We start from the raw sequence: 23552 nt of genomic DNA, 5'->3' as shown, positions 1-23552 counted from the left end.
CGATCGGTCACAGGAGCTGAAGAACGGGGAGAGGTGTGTGTAAACACACCTTCCCCGTTCTTCTGTGTGGCAGTGACACTGATTGTCTGTTCCCTGATATAGGGAACGACGATCAGTGACTTTACGCCTACAGCCACGCCCCCCTACAGTAAGAATCACTCCCTTAGGGCACACTTAACCCCTTAGCGCCACCTAGTGGTTAACCCCTTCACTGCCATTGTCATTTTAACAGTAATCAGTGCATTTTTATAGCACTTTTCGCTGTGTCAAGTGTGTCCGCCATTATGTCGCAGTCACGGGGAAAAAAAATCGCTGATCGCCGCCATTAGTAGTAAAAAAAAAATTATAATAAAAATGCCATAAAACTATCCCCAATTTTGTAAACGCTATAAATTTTGCACAAACCAATCTATAAACGCTTATTGCGATTTTTTTTAACCAAAAATAGGTATAATAATACGTATCGGCCTAAACTGAGGGGAAAAAATGTTTTATATATTTTTTGGGGATATTTATTATAGCAAAAAGTAAAAAAAATATTGAGTTTTTTTCAAAATTTTCGCTCTTTTTTTGTTTATAGCGCAAAAAATAAAAAAATCGCAGAGGTGATCAAATACCACCAAAAGAAAGCTCTATTTGTAGGAAAAAAAAGGACTGCAATTTTGTTTGGGAGCCACGGCGCATGACCGCACAATTGTCAGTTAAAGCGATGCATGCAGAATCGCAAAAAGGGGCAGGGTCCTTAACCTGCATAATGGTCCAGGTCTTAAGTGGTTAAGTAAATATGTACAATGCTGAAAAAAAAATATCTGTGATTTGGATGTTAGTCCTTAGTCATGGCTGAGAACTAACGTCTGAAACGCGTAGGGTATTTTGCGGTATTGTACACGTTTACTTAATGAAGAAATACTATTTTGGATGTCATCCTGAGTGTCGACCATCCCTTTCCTTACTCTGGTACATTGAAGTTGTCAGCAGCCTCAAGGTCTGAGCACCGGGCGGAGCTTTTACATGGGAAGGTTGTAGCGTCTATACACCCGTTTTTCTTGCACATGCAACGATACTGGTATTTTTTTTTTAGAAGATTAAAGCCTAATGCACATTACTGAATAGAAAAGAACAGGTAAAATAGCTCCTGTTTAACCGCTTTGGACCCGCGCTATAGTCAAATGACGGCTACAGCGCGGATCCCAAAATCCAAGTGGACGTCAATTGACGTCCGCCCCTTTGCGCGCTCCAGAGCGCGCAGCGGGGAAACTCTGTGTTGGCCGTGGACACAGCCAATTACAGATCGCCGCGAACGGCCAATCAGAGTGGCCGTTTGCGATGCGATCTGTGCGGCCGATGAGAGATGATCTCATATGTAAACATATGAGATCATCTCTCATTGCCGTTTTACACAGAGACAGCGGTTTTGTCTCTGGAGAGGAGACCGATCTGTGTCCCTTGTACATAGGGACACAGATCGGTCACCCCCCCCCCCCCCAGTCACCCCCCTCCACCTACAGTTAGAACACAATACAGGGAATACATTTAACCCCTTCCTCACCCCCTAGTGTTAACCCCTTCAATGCCAGTCACATTTTTACTGTAATTAGTGCATATTTATAGCACTGATCGCAGTATAAATGTGAATGGCGCCAAAAATGTGTCAAAAGTGTCCGATGTGTCCGCCATAACGTCGCAGTCCCAATAAAAATCGCAGATCGCCGCCATTTCTAGTAAAAAAAAAAAATAATAAAAAATAATAATTCTGTCCCCTATTTTGTAGGCGCTATAACTTTTGCGCAAACCAGTCGCTTATTGCGTTTTTTTTTTTTTACCAAAAATATGTAGAAGAATACGTATCGGCCTAAACTGAGGAAAAAAAATTAGTTTTTTTTTTTAAATTGGGATATTTATTAAAGCAACAAGTAAAAAATATTGTATTTTTTTCAAAATTGTCGCTCTTTTTTGGTTATAGCGCAAAAAATAAAAACCGCACAGGCGATCAAATACCACCAAAAGAAAGCTCTATTTGTGGGGAAAAAAGGACGTCAATTTTGTTTGGGAGCCACGTTGCACGACCGCGCAATTGTTAGTTAAAGCGACGCAGTGCCGGAAGCTGAAATTTCACCTGGGCAGGAGGGGGGTATATGTGCCCAGTAAGCAAGTGGTTAACTGATGATGCTTTTCACTGCTGTGTATAGAGGGGGTGTGTAGACCACTTCTATCAAGGGGTTTCTGCACTGCTTGGCAACACTGTGAATAGGGTGGTAAGAAGGCCTTGGCAGTAGATAAAAGAGTCATTTTAATAGAGAAAAACATCCACAGTTGTGTGAACAAGTCATACAAATTTGTTAGACTTCTTGAGTGCTGATTTATTTATTACCTTATATTTTGTTGGGGAGATGAGTCAATAGTAAGTGTTTAAAGAAATGGAACTACTTCTATAATAAAATGTCCCTCCATTCATTTTTTACATTTCAATCAGAAGGACATACCGGTTTTATAGCGTATTTGAAATTCTTCACCGTTTTCCTGTCTTCTTCTTTTTACATGTTGCACCTGCCATCTTCCATGCAGCTCCTCCGTGGGATGCATTCCCCACTTCATCCCCGGACATATTAAAGGAAGACATCAGGTTTACTTGTTTATTCAAGCCTGTGGGATTCGTTAAGCATACCATTACAATAACTTCTCACATTCGCTGCATTTTGTAAAATAATTAAAAGAGAAAAGCTCTGTACAAATACTGTTAATAATGTGACCACCAGTGAACCTGAAAAGGCCACGTAGAGATGTTGGTCTCTCAGCGTTTTAGATGGCATACATATATTCATAGTCTCCTGACAGGATTACAGCCTTTGTCTGGGAAATGTATGAGAGAGAATAGCAAATTCTTCTACAGATGTGACAGATTGCCTGAATAGGTCAATCTATTCATTGATAGGTCACACTATTTAATTTTGTCATTAAATCACAAAATCAATACAATTTTGAATGATTTGAGGGGCCCATCATGAGCCATAGATTGACTGGCCATGTTTCGAGCCCCTGTGCCTAATACGGTCTATTAATAAATGTTGCCATATGTTTGGCTTAAAAGAAAACTCCGGGCAAAAGCTATTTTACATGTCCTTGTTGCTGATGCCATCCATTTTCTTCTTAGCTCAGTAGTTGCCATAGGTGTGCGCAGACCATGGCATTAGGGTGTGCACCCAAAGCTCAAACACACATGAGTGTGTGTTTATGTGTGTATATATATATATAAATATAGAGTTTATTTTTATTATTTTTTTATCATAACTGTTTTTACAATTTTTCTATTTTTTACAAGTGTATTTAATAATAATATATTATTATTATTATTATTATTTATTTTTTATCATAACTTTTTAATTTTTTTTCTATTTTTTACAATTTTATTAATTAATAATAATAATAATAATGATATATTATTATTATTATTATTATTATTATTATTATTATTATTATTATTATTATTCATTATCATAACTTTTTTTTACAATTTTTCTATTTTTTACAATTGTATTTTATAATAATAATAATATATTATTATTATTATTATTATTATTATTATTATTATTATTTATTTTTTATCATAACTTTTTCAAAAAATTTCTTTTTTTTACAATTTTATTTAATAATAATATATATTTATTATTATTCATTATCATAACTTTTTTTTTAAAATGTTTCTATTTTTTTACAATTTTATTTGAAAATATATTATTATTATTATTATTTTTATTTTATTACATACATTTTTAGGAGCTCCATTAGGGGGGCTTTGGTGAGATATCAGAGGTCTAAACAGACCCCTGATATTTCACTTTTAAGACAGAGATTCCCAAGTCCCTACTTCTGCAGCCAAACAGCAGGGGGAATCTGTGCAGCACAGTGTGATTAGGGTGTGCCCAGGCACATCTGGCACACCCTGTGCGCACGCCTATGGTAGTTGCTCTGTAATAGCTCTGTAATGCTGCATACACACGATCATTTTTCGGCTTGAAAAAAAACGTTGTTTTTCAGCATGTCCAAAAAACGAAGTTTTTCCAACTTCATCATTAAAATCAACGTTGCCCACACACCATGATGAACAAAGCGCGGTGACGTACAACGCGTACGACGGCACTATAAAGGGGAAGTTCTAATTGCCTTTTGGCTCTTTTAGCTGATTCCGTGTTAGTAAAAGACGATTCGCGCTTTTCTGTCTGTTACAGCGTGATGAATGTGCTGACTCCATTACGAATTGTAGTTTTACCAGAACGAGCGCTCCCGTCTCATAACTTGCTTCTGAGCATGCGTGGGTTTAAAACGTCGTTTTAGCCCACACACAATCATTTTTTACAACCCGAAAAACGCCATTTTTTAAAACAACGTTAAAAAATGCAGCATGTTCGAATTTTTTTTTTGTCGTTTTTCAGAAGCCGAAAAATTATGAGTAGCCCACACACGATAAATTAAGTTTTTAAAAACGTTGTTTTAATTCATGCCGAAAAATGATCGTGTGTACGCGGCATAATAGTCTGATAACTTTCAAATAAAACCGTTACTGCCAGTGATTTCCTGTTTGTAAGGCCAGTGGCTGCTATTCCTCCTATTTCCCAGGCAGTCTTGGCACGTCCCATTTGTAGCTCTATCCACAGCAAGCAGGGATGTATTTCTGTCCCTGCTTGCTGTAGTGGGTGGATGGGACTCACAGATCCCCAGTCTGTACTGCCTATTGGAGGTGATATCTTCCTCCCTCCTCCTCTGCTCCCTGCCAACACTAACTCCCCCTTCCAAAACCACACCCCCCACCCACCATCGGCAAGCCAGCTGCCTGCCAGCTATCTGTCACTGTTGCCCAAAAAAAAAAAACTGCATGGGGTCATAGTAAGAATTGGGAAAATTGCCAGCCGGAGTACACAGAATGCCGGACCTCATCAGTGCCCATCAGAGCAGCATATCAGTGCCCATAAGTGCAGCCTCATCAGTGCTCACCAATGCCTATTAATGCAGCAGGGGTCACAGGGAGGAATTGGGAGGATCACACAGAGTGGGGATTTCCCGCTGTAACACAGCTTGGAGCTGAAACGCCGGCCACTGTCAAACAAAGTCCTGCCTCCTGGACCAGCTCCTATGATAGACAGCACACTGGTTCAATGGAGGAGAGGACTTTGTTTTACAGCGACCAGCATTTCAGCTCCAAGCTGTGTTACAGCAGGAGATCCCCGCTCTGTGTTCTCCGGCTGGCAACCTTCCTGATTCCACCCTATAATCCCTGCTGCATTGTTAGGCACTGATGAGGCTGCACTTTTGGGCACTGATAAGCTGCACTTTTGGGCACTGATAAGCTGCACTTTTGGGCACTGATAAGTTGCACTCATGGGCACTGATGAAGCTGCACTTGTGGGCACTGATAAGGCTGCACTGATGGGCATTGATGAGGCTGCAATTAGGGCCACTAATAAACTGCATGGATGGGCACTGATGAAGCTGCCCTAATATGCTACACTGATTGGCACTGATAGGCTCTGATAAGGCTGCACTGATTGCCATTGATAAGGCTGCACTGATAGGCACTGATGAGATGGCACTGATGGCCACTGAAGATGCACTGATGAGGCTGCACTGATGGGACTGCACTGATGAGGCTGCAGTGATGGGCACTGGTGAGGCTGCACCAATGCCCATTGATGAGGCTGCATTTGAATGTGAGATGAGCCTTTGTGTTCTTTTTGGTCAGCAGTGGCTTTGGCCTTGGAACTCTCCCATGGATGCCATTTTTGCCCAGTCTCTTTCTTATTGTTGAATCATGAACACTGATCTTACCTGAGGCAAATGAGGCCTGCAGTTCTTTAGATGTGGTTCTGGGTTGTTTTATGACCTCCTGGATGAGACATCATCATGCTCTTCAAGTAATTTTTGTAGGCCTGGGAAGGTTCACCACTGTTCCATGTGTGTAAAATGGCTCTCCCTGTGGTTCACTGAAGTTCCAAAGCCTTAGAAATGGCGTTGAAACCATTCCTAGACCAATATATGTACATTACTTTGTTTCGAATCTGTTCTTGATTTTTTTTAGATTGTGGCATGATGTGTGGCTTTTTGATTGCTTGATTTAACAGGTCAGGCAGTAATCAGGCTTGGGTGTGGCAACTGAAATTTAACTCAGCTTTACAAAAAATGGTGGTTAATCACAGTTCATTCATGATTCAGCATGGAAGGGAGCAAATACTTTTTCACATAGGGCCAGGCAGGATTGAACAGCTTTCTTCTCTTAATAATAAATTAAATAATAATTTAAAAACTGCATCTTGGATTTACTCTGGTTATCTTTGTGTAATATTAAAATTAGTTTGATGACCTGAATCATTTAAGTGTGAGAAATATGCAAAAAAATATGCAAAAAAAATCAGGAAGGGGCAAATACTTTTTCACAGCACTGTGAGTACAGCACATTCTTTGTTAAAGTGGTTGTAATGGCACAAGTTTTTTTTTACCTTCATGCAGTCTATATATATAAAAAAAAAAAAAAACTCAGTTTAGGCCGATATGTATTATTCTACATATTTTTTGGTAAAACAAATCGCAATAAGCATTTATTGATTGGGGGATAGATTTATGGCATTTTTATTTTATTTTACTACTGTAGTTATGGCGGTGATCTGTGATTTTTATCGGGACTGCGACATTATGGTGGACACTTTTGAAAGTATTTTGGGACCCTTGTCATTTATACAGCGATCAGTGCTATAAAAATGCACTGATTACTGTATAAATGACACTGGCAGGGAAGAGGTTAAACACTAGGGGGCAAGCAAGGGGTTAAGTGTGGGGAGGGGGGGGGCTACCAGTGACATGACAGCGATCACTGCTCCCAATGACAGGGAGCAGTAAATCCCTGCCATGTCATTAGGCTTTGTTTACATCTCCTCATTCTGCCTCTCCTCACCGCAATCGCGGGGCACCGGCAAACAACGAGTTCACGTGACCTGCGAGTGTGCCTGCTAGGCGGAAAATTCAAAGGGACGTACAGATACTCCAATTTGCCTGCCAGTGCCATTCTGCTGACGTATATCAGCGTGCGGCGGTCAGGAAGCAGTTAAAGCGGAGCTCCGCCGTAAAAAAAAAAGTAAAGCCAGCAGCTACAAATACTGCAACTGCTGACTTTTAATATATGGACACTTACCTGTCCTGGAGTCCAGCGACGTCGGCAGCAGAAGACGAGCAATCGCTCGTCTCTCGGCTGCCCCCATCATCGGTGAGGGAATCAGGAAGTGAAGCGTTGCGGCTTCACTGCCTGGTTCCCTACTGCGCATGCGCGAGTTGCGCTGCTCCATCCTCACTGTTCCCCGCTGTGTTCTGGGAGCCATGTGTTTCCTAGAACACAACCGGGGGGGGGTTTGCGGGAAGTGCCGTATTGCCCGCAGTTTCCCGCAGGCTCTATGCCGGAAGTGGGTGCAAGTAGGTATCTGCACCCCCCTCCCCCCTGAAAGGTGCCAATCGTGGCCTTGTTTACATCTCCTCATTCTGCCTCTCCTCACCGCAATCGCGGGGCACTGGCAAACAACGAGTTTGCATGACCTGCGAGCGTGCCTGCTAGGCGGCAAATTCAAAGGGACGTACAGATACTCCCATTTGCCTGACAGTGCCATTCTGCTGACTTATATCAGCATGCGGCGGTCAGGAAGCAGTTAAAGCGGAGCTCCGCCGTAAAAAAAAAAAATGTAAAGCCAGCAGCTACAAATACTGCAACTGCTGACTTTTAATATATGGACACTTACCTGTCCTGGAGTCCAGCGACGTCGGCAGCAGAAGACGAGCAATCGATTGTCTCTCGGCTGCCCCCATCATCAGTGAGGGAATCAGGAAGTGAAGCGTTGCGGCTTCACTGCCTGGTTCCCTACTGCGCATGCGCGAGTTGCGCTGCTCCATCCTCACTGTTCCCCGCTGTGTTCTGGGAGCCGTGTGTTTCCTAGAACACAACCGGGGGGGGGGGTTTGCAGGAAGTGCCGTATTGCCCACAGTTTCCCACAGGCTCTATGCCGGAAGTGGGTGCAAGTAGGTATCTGCACCCCCCTGAAAGGTGCCAATCGTGGCACCGGAGGGGGGAGGAATCCGATGAGCGGAAGTTACACTAATGTACAAGCAGGCAGGGACATCACTGGTGCATGCACTCTGAAAGAACGGCATGAGCCATGTGCCATGAATGGTGTCTCATGCACGCATGTGATGTCATCGCGGCTCGGATCTGTCACAGAGCCATAGTCCGCAAACCTGCAAGCAAGGCGTGTGAAAAAAGGAAACGGCCTTCAGCGATGACATCACATTGCTGGAATGCTTCGTTTTCAGGTAGCAATGCAAACTAGCACATTATGATACTACCTTGCAGGTAATAAGAAAAAAACATCCAGTGTGAGCAAGTTATAGACCATTAATTTGAACAAAAAAAGTGCCAATTTAAAAAAATAAAATTAAATAGAGCCACACATTTATTGCTTAGTACATTTCTTTGATTTCATTGCATGGTGTTTAAGATCAAGTAGAATCCAAAGGGTAAGCTGCTCACCTACATAGTATGGACAAGGATCAAACGTGTAGCTTTCAAACTACTATGTATTGCCAGCTCTCTATTACATCTGTACTGCGAGATTTCCTATTAGAAGGGCACCGGAATGGACAGTTTTTCTCACGGATTAATAAATCAACTCTTTCATCCCTTTACAGTTCAGTAACAGAAATGCTTTTCACTGTTCTCAATTGTGGTGCTACTCCCTTAGGAGACAGAGAGAGCTAATTGTATCTCTGCTACAGTAACAAACATTATTCTGTACCGCCATATTTCTTACACAGCCAATTACCTTTAACACAAAACAATCCTCAGCTGCATTGTCACGTCGCGAAAGCGGAGCAGCATTTATAGAGAGTTAGCTATATTGTGTGATGTCAACGTAAAGGCGACGAGGACTCATCCTCATTGATATGCCTTCATTCGGAAAGTTTTACTGTACAATGTATATCCATTCATTTCATCATTAAAATTTTACTAATACACAAATCTCTTGTCTTCAGGTGAGGAGTTTTCGGAGCTCCGAAAGCTCGTTTCTGTCATTTCAGAAGAAAATAAAGAATTTGCATTTAATCTCGCAAATGCCCTCTACCTTCAAGAAGGCTTCCACGTGAAGGAGCAGTATCTCCATAGCAACAGGGATTTTTTCAAGAGTGAAATAAAGCTGGTGAATTTCCAAGATTTGAAAGCATCTGCCAAAATAATAAGTGCATGGGTAGAAAGACAAACAAATGGTAATCTATACATTCTGTGAAGATAAATAAATAGTAGTTTTTTTGTTCTAGGTAGGCATTTTACTTTCTATGAAATAAAATAGACTTGCAAAGCTGCTTGAGCTTGAAGCAAAGCTGATTTTAGCATAGTAATACATAAGTTGTTTGAGCTTTATACTATGCCTCTAGCATAATGCAAATCAAAGGAAAAAAATAAATCAGATACCAACCATTCAAATACTTTTTTAACTGTCCCTACCGGATTAGTTGTTACTGTATTAGACCTAACATAGGAGTGAAAAACTGAATTTTCAATGTTTTTGGATTATAACCTATAGCAACATTCCCTAATTCCCTAACATGAATAACAGAGACAGGGCTAAATTTTACCTTTTCCATAAAATAGCCTATGCAGATATTTAAGCCTTGTAGATATACAAAAATAAAACAATTCAACTTTTTAAAATGTTCATGAATTTTCTTGCCATACCAGTAGGCTATATGGGCCCTCCTGGAAGCCTGGCTGAAAAACTACGAGATTGCATGCCCAATGTCCTGCCCTTTTGCTAGAAGGTGAGAACCTTTGGATGCTCATCCTCAACATTTTCAGAAGTGAAAAACAAAATTTTCATGTCCTAGCAACAAGGTAGGACATGGGTACTGCTAACTGAGAATTTTCCAGCTAGGCCTATACTGTAGGTATGGCAATAAAATTAATGAACATTTAACAAAGATGCACAGTTTTTTTAATATATACTGGGGTTCTTCCTCCACCTCCCTTCCTTCAAATTCACATTTGGCACATCATTTGTGGGGGGGAGCAGGTACCTGGTTTTGACAGGTACCCACTCTTTCTTCCTGTCGGATCGCCATACCCTTTATCTCTTATAAAAAAAATCTTAAATATATATATATATATATGTATACTTACTTATGCCGCGTACACACAATCGGAAATTCCGATAAGAAAACCGTGGATTTTTTTTCAATGGAATTTTGGCTCAAGCTTGTGTTGCATACACACGGTCACACAAATGTTGTCGGAAATTCCGACTGTCGAGAACGCGGTGACATACAACACTATGTCGAGCTGAAAAAAAATGAAGTTCAATGATTTTTGCGCGTCGTAATTGCATACAGATGCTTGGAATTTCCAACAAGAACATTTCCCGTCTGAAAATTTGAGAACCAGTTCTCAAATTTTTGCTGTCGGAAATTCCGACAGAAAAAGTCTGATAGGGCCTACACACGGTCGGAATTTTCAACCAAAAGTTCACATCGAGCTTTTCTTGTCGGAAATTCCGATCATGTGTACGCGGCATTACTTTATCTCCATACCCTTCTGGAACATGTCACAGGTCCCAAAAAGCTGCGGGACCATTCAGATAGCTCAGAGTGGCTCACTCATGGGCATTGAGAAGTTGGCTGTGAAACTGCAAACAGTCACAGCCGACTGCCTACAGTTAATGTGCCGACACTGGGGACCAAAGCCCTGTGAAGAAACTGGCCGGGTGAGGACAGCGCTGGATCCTGGGACAGGTGAGTGGCTTTTTATGAAAAGTTAGCAGCTACAGTTTTTGTAGCTGCTGACTTTTAATTTTTCAACAGCTCACTCAAGAACCACTTTACCTGCATAGGCTTTTTTTCTGGGATAGGTACACTTAGCCTTTAAACCACTTTAATAAAAAGAAAAAGTATAAAATTGCACTTGCAATTAATTGAGTTGATCAAGACATATTGCCAAAGTACAACCACTGCACCACCCAGTAAAATCTATAATTTCTAAACATTCTCTCATTGTGAAGCCAACAATGGGAGAAAAAGTTAGGCAAGTTGGATTCACTGAGGTAGACACTGGGAGAGCCAGAAAGGAGGTAGATATAAAGATGTCACAAGGTGGTGTAAAAGAGGGACCAAAGTTGTATACTTGGTAAAAGTTGTACCTCCACTAAACACTGACATGTTTCGAGGTCATGCCCTTCACATGCCTTCACCATCACTGACATGTCCTAATTTTACTGTACAACATTTATAGTTTTCCCTCTTTCTGCAGGACACAATTTCCGTAGTGTTCAACACCAGCCATGTGTCAACCATGAATCAGACCAAGACAGAAGTACAGTTAAATCACACCTGTTTAATGATAAAAATAAAAAGATAAACAGAGTTATGCCGCGTACACACGGTCGTTTTTCTGCAGGAAAAAAAATGAAATTTTTCAGCATGTCCAAAAAACAAAGTTTTTCCAACTTCATCATTAAAAATGACGTTGCCCACACACCATCGTTTTTTAAAAATGATGAACAAAGCGCGGTGACGTACAACACGTACGGCGGCACTCTGAAGGGGAACTTCTATTCGTCTTTGGGCTGCTTTTAGCTGATTCCGTGTTAGTTAAAGACGATTCGCGCTTTTTTGTCTGTTACACCGCAATGAATGTGCTTACTCCATTATGAATGGTAGTTTTACCAGAACGAGTGCTTCCGTCTCATAACTCGCTTCTGGGCATGTGCAGGTTTAAAATGTAATTTTAGCCCACACACGATCATTTTTTACAACCCGAAAAGCAATTTTTTTTCAGAAGCCGAAAAACGATGTGAAGCCCACACGATAAGTTTAAATGACGTTTTTAAAAATTTCATTTTTTTTCATGCCGAAAAACAACCGTGTGTACGCGGCATAAGTGTAGTCAAAACATAGCCAGAGTTCAGTAACAGGATTGGGTAGTCGGCCAAGCCAATGTCCAAGAGTCAGCGATAAAGGTAGTAGTACAGCAAGCAGGATCTGTAGCCAGAGGGAACGTAGTCAAGCAGGTCTTCAACAGGAATGCAGGAGAAAGTCTCTTGTGATGTTAACACAGGCGAAGGCAAAGAGCAAATGAACTGGAAGGCATTAAGTAGGCAGAGCTGACGAGCGTATCATCAAGAGGTGGATCACTGTGGAGAGATGGGAGCTGGAAATTATCTAACAGCTAAGCTGCCAGCACAGAGAAGGAAGGGCTGAGACCATGTTTTAGCAGGAAAGGGACATAGGCATGAGTTGCCATGGCAGGCGCAATGGAACCAAGTTATTGTTTTTCTGACGCAGGAAAATGTCCTAATTTTCCAGGAACAATGGCAACTAAGCATTGTTGCATTTTACACAGATTTTTTTAAGTCTTGACCTTTTCTTCTTTTGCTCTTTGTTTTGGTCATAATATAGTGCAATTTTATACTGGTGTTTGTGAGCTATTCAGCCCCATGTGTGCATTGTATTAATGCTTGAAAATCATAATTTAACAAGAGAGCCCTCTAAATACAATCTTTTGGCACCATGAAGTTCCAGAAGTTGCCAGGCCATTCAAGTGTGTGATATGTGAAGCATACACGAGTATTGCTGTGTGGCAAGGTATGAGTGGTACAATATAAGCTTTAAATTGATGATAGAAGACTCCAAGTCAAGATAACTGATGAGAAGTGAGCAGTGAGTGATAAGTGGTGCAGAAGAAGTGACGAGCAAGAGATGATGAAGGATGATTATTAAGAGATGAGGAGAATGGTAAGTGAGCATGATAAATGATAAGTTATGAATAAGACTACAGTAGCCGTTTTCTCAAATATATAGAAAAGAGAGCACATTTTCATGTTCTGTTATTCCTGTAAAATCACTTGCTAAAGGTTGTTTTTGAATCCTGTTGAGGTCAAGAGGTTTGTAAGTAATTTGGTCATTTTAACGACACTTGGTATATGAACTTAGAAAGATGCTCCTCGTTTAAGGAACCTTTCATAAAAATATTTTTCCCTTAGCATCACACTCAGCCTTCATCCACTGTGTGCAGTAACTCCACAGGTCCCATCTGTTCATTTGTATAACCTTTCACATAAGACCATGGAAAAATATCCTGGTAACCAAGTATTTCTCTCAATGCATCAGTGGTCAGCGAGATAAATCGAGCCCACATGTTCTCTTCTCACAATTACAGCTAGACATTAGTACATGCTGGGAGAGTTTACTTTGCTATTTTCAAAGCTGCTATCTTTCAGAATTCTAGAACTACATTACATGTGATAAAGAAATGGCTTTAATGCTTTCTCTTTATAATGTCTCAGCTACTGCATAGAGGATTGTTCATAAACAAAACTCTATATAAAATCCTATATAAAGTATAGAAATAGTGTTTCTGGACAGCTGTGAGCCCTAGTTAAGAAGCAATATATATACAGTATATATACATATATATATATATATATATATATATATATATATATATATATATATATATATATATATATATATACATACACACACACATATATATTAATATTGAAAATTTGTGAATACACCTAAATATGATGAAGTCCTGCTGCAGTCTTACAGTGGTTGTAAAGCTCTGCCGTGAAAAATAAACAAAGCCTATCCTTCTATATTGAGTACTTGCTTCAATTAAAAGAACTGCAATTTCTGTCTGCAGTCTTGTTCCTCTGCTATCTGGATAAGTAATTTCTGACTCACTCCAAGGGATCGAGGAGGATGGGGAGGGGAGTTCCAGCACAAAGCCTGTGATTGACAACCTCAGCTCTGCACGTTTCCCTATGAGATTTTGTAGAGGGGGGTGTGTCCTTTCCCTCCACTCAGGTCTGAGATTACACTCAGTTCTCATCTCTGTGATGTCAGATACCTGTCCCATGCCTCTGGAAACTCAGAGATGCTGTGTAAATTCTGAACTTTAAAAAGATTTAAAGAAGAGATGGTTGCAGATAAACAGGTACAACATATGCAAGATTTGTTTAATGTCTGTGTATCATCTAAGGCCTCGTACACACGACCGAGTTTCTCGGCAAAAACCAGCAAGAAATTTGCTGGGTTTTTTTTTTGCCAAGGAAACTGGTCGTGTGTACACTTTTCGACGAGGAAACTGTCGAGGAACTCGTCGAGCCAAAAAGAGAGCAAGTTCTCTATTTCCTTGACGGGAATGGAGAAAATTGGCTTGTCGAGTTCCTCGACAGCCTAACAAGAAACTCGACGAGCAAAACGATGTGTTTTGCCCGTCGAGTTCCTCGGTCGTGTGTACGAGGCTTAAGGCTAATCACTTCACTGGGTATATGTGTAAGGCAACTTTCACACTGGCAGCTCTGACTGTTAGTGCTAAAGCACCACTCGCGTTTGTGGCACTTTAGCGCAGTTTTAGTACCGCTTTTTGCGCCACTTTAGGGCAAGCAGGGAGATTTTTACCCCCCAAAATTTTTAAAAAGTCCTGTTTTGCCATGCTTTCAAATTGATTTTAAGACACTTTTAAGGCACTTGAGAAGCGCTTCCCATTCATTGCAATGGGCAGGGTGTTTGGGGAGCGCTAAATACAGTGCTCCCAACCCACCCCAAAGATGCTGCTTGCAGGACTTTTCATAACGTCCCGCAAGCGCACTGCCTGAGTGTGAAAAAACACTGCAATGAATGGGAGGTGGTTTTCAGGCACTTTGCCAAGGCTATTTCTAAAGCAGCTAAAAACTGCCCGAGTATGAAAGGGGTCTTATACCACGTACACACGATCGGAAAAATTCCAACCGTGTGTAGGCCCCATCTGACTTTTTCTGTCGGAATTTCCGACAGCAAAGATTTGAGAGCTGGTTCTCAAATTTTCAGACATGAAAAGTTCTTGTCGGAAATTCCAATCGTCTGTATGCAATTCCGAAGCGCAAAAAAACACGCATGCTCGGAATCAAGTTGACGCATGCTCAGAAGCAATGAGCTTAATTTTTCTCGGCTCGTCGTAGTGTTGTACGACACCGGATTCTGGAAGGTCGGAATTTTGTGTGACCGTGTGTATGCAACACAAGTTTGAGCCAAAATTCCATCTGAAAAAAATCCACGGTTTTCTTGTTGGAATTTCCGATTGTGTGTACGCAGCATTAGGGTTTACAACCACTTTAACTAAATAATGTTATAATAATGAAAACAAATAAGCAGGTTATTAGTGAAATATTATTGCCAGTTTGAAGAATATAGGAGGATAAACCCAGGCTTGTGTAACATAGGATTTATGGAGCAGTTGGTGAATAAAAGTGCATATAGTTTGAAAATATAGTGAAGTCAGGCAAACGATTGACCACAAGAGAAGCATATATATATATATATATATATATATATATATATATATATATATATATATATGTATATAAAAAAAATAGAAACTAAAAAACACCCAAGAGATATTAAATGTAGTGTAATGTAGAGGTGGATGTCACGCTAGCAAAATATTGAGGCGGTGGAAGTTGCAGTAAACTTGGTGGGACTAGGATTCAGATATTTGGTAGAGTCTCGAGTTAGAGAAAAATATTCTAGAGATGTGGAATCTAAATGTATTGAGGGAATGGAATTATGGAGTCCTGCATTTAAAGTTTTTTTTTTTTTACATAAAGTATTTGTACATAAACTTCCAAACTGGTTGAGTTGCTTTCATTTTTAGTTTTGGTTGTTCTTTGTATGCACGGGTGAGCGATCTTTAGTTGCCATGAACATGTCTGGATCTCTCATTTGTTGCTGTATCTAAAAGTAGCTAAACATGTTTTCAATTATTGTGACTGCTCCATGTGGGTGGGGCAAGTAGGTTGGTACCCAACTTGTAACACTGGCATCCAAAGTCCAGAGAGAAATTGAACAGTTACTATTTTGTTGAGTCGCCGGTAAAACAGTTAACAAATTGAGCAACAATCGGCAATCACTAGCACTAGTAATGTGGCTGTAGGAACTGCAGCAGAACACAGTAAGCAACAGTTCCAGACGAGGCTGTAGTAGCAAAAGTAGTACCACTGACAGTACAAGTGCAGTAATTGTGAAAGTGGAAGGCACAGAACAGCTAGTGGTACATTGGTAGATCTTCAGCTTCAAAGGAGTCACATTGCATAGCCTACATTCAGGGCCGGATTTGCTCTCCCTGCCGCCCCAAGGCCAGGTTCTGCAATGCACCCCCTCCCTGCCAACCGAACGCCCCCCCCCCCCCAAATCAACGGAGAATGGGCGGCACGGTTAGTTCACATTTTTATTTACTTTTTTATCACTTTTTTTGTAGCTTGTCGCTTACTTTTTTGTATAATTTTCTTATTATTTTTCTTATTATTTTTCTTATTCTTTACTTTATTTTATTAATTTATTTATTATTTCTTATTATTTATTTATTTTCTATCAATTTTTTTCACTTAACTTTTTTGCTATCACACAGGAGAAAACAATTCCCTGTGTGATAGCAATTGGAAGTGACATGTTCTCTTTATTGACCCTGTCACCTCCAAAACAGGAGTCCTAGCACTGTGCTAGAACTCCTGTCACAGCTGAGATGGGAAGAGCACAGCTCTCCCCTATCTCTGTGTACATCGGCAGCAGGGACAGGAGACAGACTCGGTGGCCGGGGGGAGGACAGAGTCCCGAAGACAGAGCCAGCAAAGAGAGGTATGTGGGGTGGGGGGAGAGGGGAGGACGGACAGGAGCACACATTTTACAAGTGATTTTGGCGACATCGCCACAATCACTTGTTAACGAGAGAGCAGATTCCCCCCATAACTTACCGCCCTTAACTGTATGTTCCGGACGTCGGGGGACTCCATGCCACTGCCGCCCCTTGGCGCCCTGCCGCCCCAAGGCCTCAGTGGCCTTGTGGGAAATCCGGGCCTGCCTACATTACCGGAGCAGCATCTACAAGAGGGGTGGCTGACACTTGGAAGAGCTGTGCGAGTCTTATGAAGTAGTACTTGAAACCAGAGGATAACCGAGCAGACAATGGTATCCCTAATCTTTCCCTTCCTGAGCAGGAACATTTCCCTAAGACAATTGCACTCTCCCTAGCAAGCATGGTTCCTTTCCCTACTCTATCCACTGCTATTTATAAGCATTGCCCACACGAAAGAAGGTCATTTTGGTCATCCAGTGTGGCAGTGTGCAGTCAGACCATTACTCCCCTGGTGACACCCACAGAGTCTGCAGAGGAACAATGGGGCAAATCCACAAAAACGTAGCCTAACTTAACTTTTACCATTTAAGTTACAGTGCCATTAAGTTATAAGTGCCTGATCCACAAAGCACTTACCTAGAAATTTTTGGCCGTGTAACTTAAATGTCTCCGGCGCAAGGCGGTCCTCTTCTGCAGGGGGCGATGACAATTTAAATGAGGCGCGCTCCTGCACCGGCCGTACTGCGCATGCTCGTGACGTCATTTTCCCGACGGGCAGCGCGCGAAATTACGTTACGCCGGGCTTTGTGGATTGCGACGGGACAATAAAGTTGCGTCGGGTAAAAAAAAAGCTACGCGCCGAAAAATAAAATGTAAAATTGTAAAAAAATAGCGGCGATCGAAAAAAAGGTCTGTTTTTACAAGGTGTAACTAGTTTACACTTTGTAAAAGCATCCCTAATTTTACGTATGCAAACGTAAACTCACGCAGAAAAAACAAAGCTGAAAAGCTTTGTGGATCTCCGTAAGTCCTCATTTGCATACGCAAAGCGGCATTTCAACGCGAAATGCCCCCAGCGGCGGAGGCGGTACTGCATCCTAAGATCTGACAGTGGAAGTCTTTTACAGATGTCGGATCTTCTGCCTATCTTTGGAAAACTGCTTCTGAGGATCAGTTCCAAAGATAGGCACAGGGATACGCAGGCTGAACAGCAGTTCCGCCTGCGTATCTCCTTTGAGGATTTGGCCCAATGTTCCTCTAATCCTTCTCTTCATCTGTTTAGCGGCACAGCTACACAGTGCCACCTACAGAATGGAGACTAAACTGCATCTCTCTACATCCATATGTCTCAGTATTGGTTTCCTCACTAATTTTAGTAGGAAATACACTTCACCTAGATGGTACCTTGATGGTAAGTTTCCACATATACCAGCAAACATAGGCAACTAAGTACTCTGCTTTATTTACAGTGATCCTTGCAGTGTCTTCCAATAAGTCCCATTTTCTGGGCAGTGGGATTGAGTGTTAGAGAGTTTTCTTCTATGCGCTTTTATAGTACTGCCCTTCCCAAATACACCTCTTCTTGATAGTTATGGATTGATTGAAGCCTAAAGTCTATGAATAATTAATATTATGCTTTAACGTTGAACACCATATTTACAGTTTGAGCTGCCATGTTTCCTTTTTTAAATATAGCCAAGTAAATTTGTGTTTTATAAAAGCTAGGTTTTATGAAGTTTTTGCAGTTACTTATGCCCTGTACACACGATCGGAATTTCCGATGGGATAAAATCCGATGGAATCTTCCATCGGAATCTGTTCAAGCTGTCTTGCATACACACTGTAAGACCAAATTCCGACCGTCCAAAACACGGTGGCGCAAAACACTACAACGAGCTGAGAAAAATTAAGTTCAACGCTTCCGATGCGTCGAGTTGATTCTGAGCATGCTTGTTTTTTTCTCCGTCGCAGTCGACCAGAATTTCCAATAGGATTTTTTTCCATCGGAATAAAATAAAACATGTTCTATTTCTAAACTCCGACGGAAAAAAGTCAGATGGGACCCACACACGGTCGGAATATCCGATAAAAAAATTCCGTCTGACTTTTTCCATCGGAAATTCCGATCGTGTGTACAAGTCATTAGGGTTTTGTATGTATTTCTCTTCATTGTTATCAAGTAATTCAATTTCCTAAATGGTTGCTGGTAAAATCTATTAACAAAAATGTCAGAAAAAATGAAATGAAAGACAAACATTTTCAGAGCATGCCATCTTTTTATCCAAATGAAAGACACAAGTTTATAAATGATTGCTATGAGCATCATATAAAAACCTTCAACAAAAGGTGCCTTTTAGAATAGGGTTTACAGCTGGCTCACACAGTTATATTTTTCAATATTTTTTACATTTTTTCTGTACAGGAAAAATCAAACACATGTTCTCAAGTGGAGACATTGAGCCACTCACAAAACTTGTTTTGGTAAACGCTATTTACTTCAGAGGAGAATGGAAATACAAGTTTAGCCCAGATGCCACTCACCCACAAGACTTCAGAGTAAAGAAAGGCAATGTAACCAAGATACCAATGATGCATCTCCAAACAGCAACAAAGATCGGTAATTCAAGTGTTCAAGGAAAAAAAACATGTTCAGTATATAGTACACTTAACAAATTTTAAATGTTGCTTTTAACAGATGGGACAGCAATGAAGCAGAAACACCCAAAAGCTATGTTTTTCTGTTTCATCCAATCTGTTCAAGAACAAAATGTAACTGCCTTAGACTACCTAGCTATCAACTACAGAATCTATTCACAATCAAGCTCAGCTGTCTGGGTGTTGATATATTTTGCTACTATGTATACAAAGGCCCGGATTCCCGTAGCACTTACGCCGGCGTATCTCAAGATACGCCGCGTAAGTGTAAGTGTGCGCCGTCGTATATGTGCGCCGTGCCCTAGATACGCCTAAAAATAGGCTTCCTACGAACGACGTAAGTTTCCAACGCCGTCGTATCGTGGGCGCATATTTACGGTGGCCGCAAGGGGCGCTCCCATTGATTTTCGATTTGAATATGCAAATGAATGAGATACGTACTTGCGTTTGGCGCATTAATATACGCGGTTTACGTAAGGCTTACGTCCGGCGTATAGTTATTCCCCTTCTATGAGGCGCAACTCATGCAAAGAAATGGATCAGGGAACAGCCGTCGTATTTTACATTGTTTACGTAGTAGTACGTGAATAGGGCTGGGCGTAGGTTACGTTCACGTCGTAGGCAGTGATTCGACGTATCTTAGGGAGTATTTTCGACGTGATTCTGAGCATGCGCACTGGAATGCGTCCACGGGACTGCGTATGCGCTGTTCGTTCGGCCCATCATTTGCATGGGGTCACGCTTCATTTAAATGGATCACGCCCACTTCCACCTACTTTGAATTAGGCTGGCTTACGCCTACGAATTTACGTTACGCCGGCGCAACGTTGGGAGCATTTGCTTTGCGAATTCCATGCTTGCCTCTCTGCGTTGCGTTGGCGTAGCGTAAAAGAGATACGCTACGGCGGCATATATATGCGCCGATGTATGTAAATCCAGGCCAAAAAATCCATATAAATAGGTTCCTAGTTGGATTTGAACTGATTGAGAAGATCAGAGGAAGTCAGGGTAGCCAAAAAATACTGTCAGACACATCAGCTCCTTTGGTAAAAAAAGAGTAATCAAACCTGTCTGGGACTGACCCCATACTGTAAACATGATATTGCATTGATCTACTAAAGGGGTATAGAATATTTACTTAGTTAAAGGAGTTGTGAAGGAAAAAAAAATGCAATCTATGCATTAAGGTGAAAAAACATCTGATGATGACGCCCCCCCCGAGCCCCCGTTTTACTTACCTGACCCTTCAAAAGTCCCACGCTCGGTCCCGAGATCCACTTCGCCGCTCAGCCTGGCCGCTGATTGGCTAGAGCGGATGGATTGAGAGCAGCGCAGCCATTGGCTGGCGTCCAGTGACGCAGTAATACATCCAGTGACGCAGTAATACAGTGAGCGGCTATGGCCGCTTGCTGTATTACGGCAGCGCGCCCGCAAGGACTCATCACCATGCGAGCTCTCTCGCATGAAGGTGATGAGTTCTTGCAAGGAGGACCAGAGACAGACGCCGAGGGACCCTAGAAGACGTGGATCGGGGCCACTCTGTGCAAAACGAACTGCACAGTGGAGGTAAGTATGATATGTTTGTGTTTTTAAAGAAAAAAAATTCCTTTAGTGACCCTTTAAGTTCATAAAGTGAAGTTGTGTTCAATTTGAATGTTCAGCCATTTCCCCCGAATTTGTGCTTTGTGCTTTATTCATTAAAGTGATTTTAACCGCTTAAGCCCCAGACCATTTTGGTGGTTAAAGACCAGGCCACTTTTTGCAATTTGGCACTGCGTTGCTTTAACTGACGATTGCATGGCCCTGGGACGTGGCTCCCAAACAAAATTGACGTGCCTTTTTTCCCACAAATAGAGCTTTCTTTTGTTGGTATTTGATCACCTCTGCGATTTTTATTTTTTGCACTATAAACAAAAAAATGTAAAAAAAATATCCCCAAAAAATATATAAAAAAGTATTCTTCTACATATTTTTGGTAAAATAAGCGATAAGCATTTATTGATTGGTTTGCGCAAAAGTTATAGGTTCTACAAGATAGGGGACTGTTTTATGGCATTTTTATTAATATTTTTTTTTTACTAGTTATGGCGGCGATCAGTGATTTTTATCGTGACTGCGACATTATGGCGGACACATCGGACACCATTTTGGGACCATTGTCATTTTTACAGCGATCAGGGCTATAAAAATGCACTGATTACTGTAAAAATGACACTGGCAGTGAAGGGGTTAACCACTAGGTGGCGCTGCAGGGGTTAAGTGTTCCCTAGAAGTGATTCTTACTGTTAGGGGGCGTGGCTACACGTGACATGTCACTGATGACCATTCCCGATCACCGGGAACGGTCATCAGTGACAGTGTCACTAGGCAGAATAGGGGAATGCCTTGTTTACAAAGGCATTCCCCCGTTCTGCTCTTGCCGACTGCAATCGCCTTGGCCTGATTATTTTGGCCAATGAAATTAATTAAAACCCAAACACTTGATGCTGCTAAATACATGTAATGCATTAAACGTCTATCATCTATTAATGGTTTTAATCCAGTGCCTCAATTTTTACTTGCTACATATATAGTTTGTTTTCCTAATATCTCCAACAATGGGTGGTCTTCAGTGATGCAAAGAACAGTGCTGAATTTATCACTATATTGTGAGTGCAGGTTGGTGTGGCAATGCCCCCTTAGGGCAAGTCAATACTCTCTGCACTCACAGCATATTCAGTCTTCCAGGTTGAATGACGCTATGTATATGAGTGCTAAGATGTACATTGTATGTGAAAAATCATCACATTTTAGTGCTATAATATACACCCAGATTGCATTGCAGTGTCCTCTTACCCCAGGGTTTTTTTCTTTTTTTTCAGGATATTTTTCTGAAAATGAATTGAATTACAAGGTATTGGAACTTCCATACAAAGGAGACAAGCTCAGCTTAGTACTAGCTCTCCCAGAAGAAAATGTGGAAATAGAGGATCTTGAAAACAAGTTGACAGAACCAGTACTAAGGGGCTGGAACACAAAGATGACAGAGGAAAAGGTTGAAATTAGCTTGCCTAGGTGAGTTAACATTAAAATGTTTTTTTTATACTCTAATTTGTATCAATTTCAACTTAAACCTCAAGTTAGATATAGCTAAGGGTGACAATTCTGGTAGCATTTAGATATTCATGGATTAACTTATACCTGTGATCTCTCATATACCACCCTTTAAAATAGGTTGGGACACTTCATCAGAAGTCATATCTCAACTTGTGGCCATTCAGAGTAGAATGTCACCAACATAGTTCAGTGTTACTAATCAGTCCATATCACCGGGGGAAAGCATGACAGTGTCACAACTTTTCATCTAACCAGTACTATGTATATGTAGTCGTTTATAGGCCCCCCATCCCATCCTTGATTGCATGGGAACCTGGTTAAAGCGGTGGTTCACCCTCAGTGACACGATTTTACCATCGAGACAGGCATTGTAGCGCGAGCTACAGTATGCCTGTTCCGATTTTTTTACCCCCGTACTCACTGTGTACTCGTACATTATAGATTTCGGCTCCCGCGGGGAATGGGCGTGCCTATGGAGAGGGAGGATGATTGACGGCCGGCCCTGGCACGTCACTCTCCCCGAAGACAGCCGGAGTAGGTCTCGGCTCTTCACGGCGCCTGCGCACAGGCTATGCGCAGGCGCCGTGAAGAGCCAAGCCTATTTCGGCTATTTCCGGAGAAGCGTGACGCGCCAGAGCCGGCCGTCAATCATCCTCCGTCTCCATAGGCACGCCCATTCCCCGAGGGGAGTCGGTATCTTCGATGTACGAGTACACGGTGAGTACGGGGATAAAAAAATCGGGACAGGCATACTGTAGCTCGCGCTACAATGCCTGATTTTATGGTAGAAGAAATTTTTTATTTTTTTGGGGTTTATAGGGTGAACCCCCGCTTTAATGTTTCCTATATAGCTCTATAAAGACCTTCATCCTTCCATTATATTGCCAAAAGTTAGTAGTGCATGTCATAAGCCTCCGTCCTTTTTTATAAAACACAGATATAATCCTTTCCTTGGCTTTGCTTTGATGGGCTTATGAATAAAACATAGAAGGTAATTTATCAGTGTGTCCGAGGTAAGAACTATATGTGATGCCCCAATGTTACTAGTTATATACAGGTCAGTATTAAAAAAAAGGTAAATTTAAAGCAAAGTTCCACTCTAAAGTGGAAC

The 23552-nt window shown here is 41.4% G+C and overlaps 1 protein-coding gene across 1 annotated transcript in view; it reads left to right on the top strand.

Moving 5' to 3' along the window:
- SERPINI2 (serpin family I member 2) overlaps positions 1–23552 on the top strand; it is a 61441-nt gene that overhangs the window by 13053 nt on the left and 24836 nt on the right. The window contains exons 3-5 of the mRNA XM_040349304.1: positions 9061–9291; positions 19113–19307; positions 22207–22399. Coding sequence (XP_040205238.1) covers positions 9061–9291; positions 19113–19307; positions 22207–22399 — 619 coding nt within the window. The remainder of the gene's footprint in view (positions 1–9060; positions 9292–19112; positions 19308–22206; positions 22400–23552) is intronic.

This window comes from Rana temporaria, chromosome 4, assembly GCF_905171775.1.
Source record: "Rana temporaria chromosome 4, aRanTem1.1, whole genome shotgun sequence".
NCBI lineage: Eukaryota > Metazoa > Chordata > Amphibia > Anura > Ranidae > Rana > Rana temporaria.
Note: the sequence above shows the minus strand (reverse complement) of the source record. Positions and strands in the feature narration are given on the sequence as shown.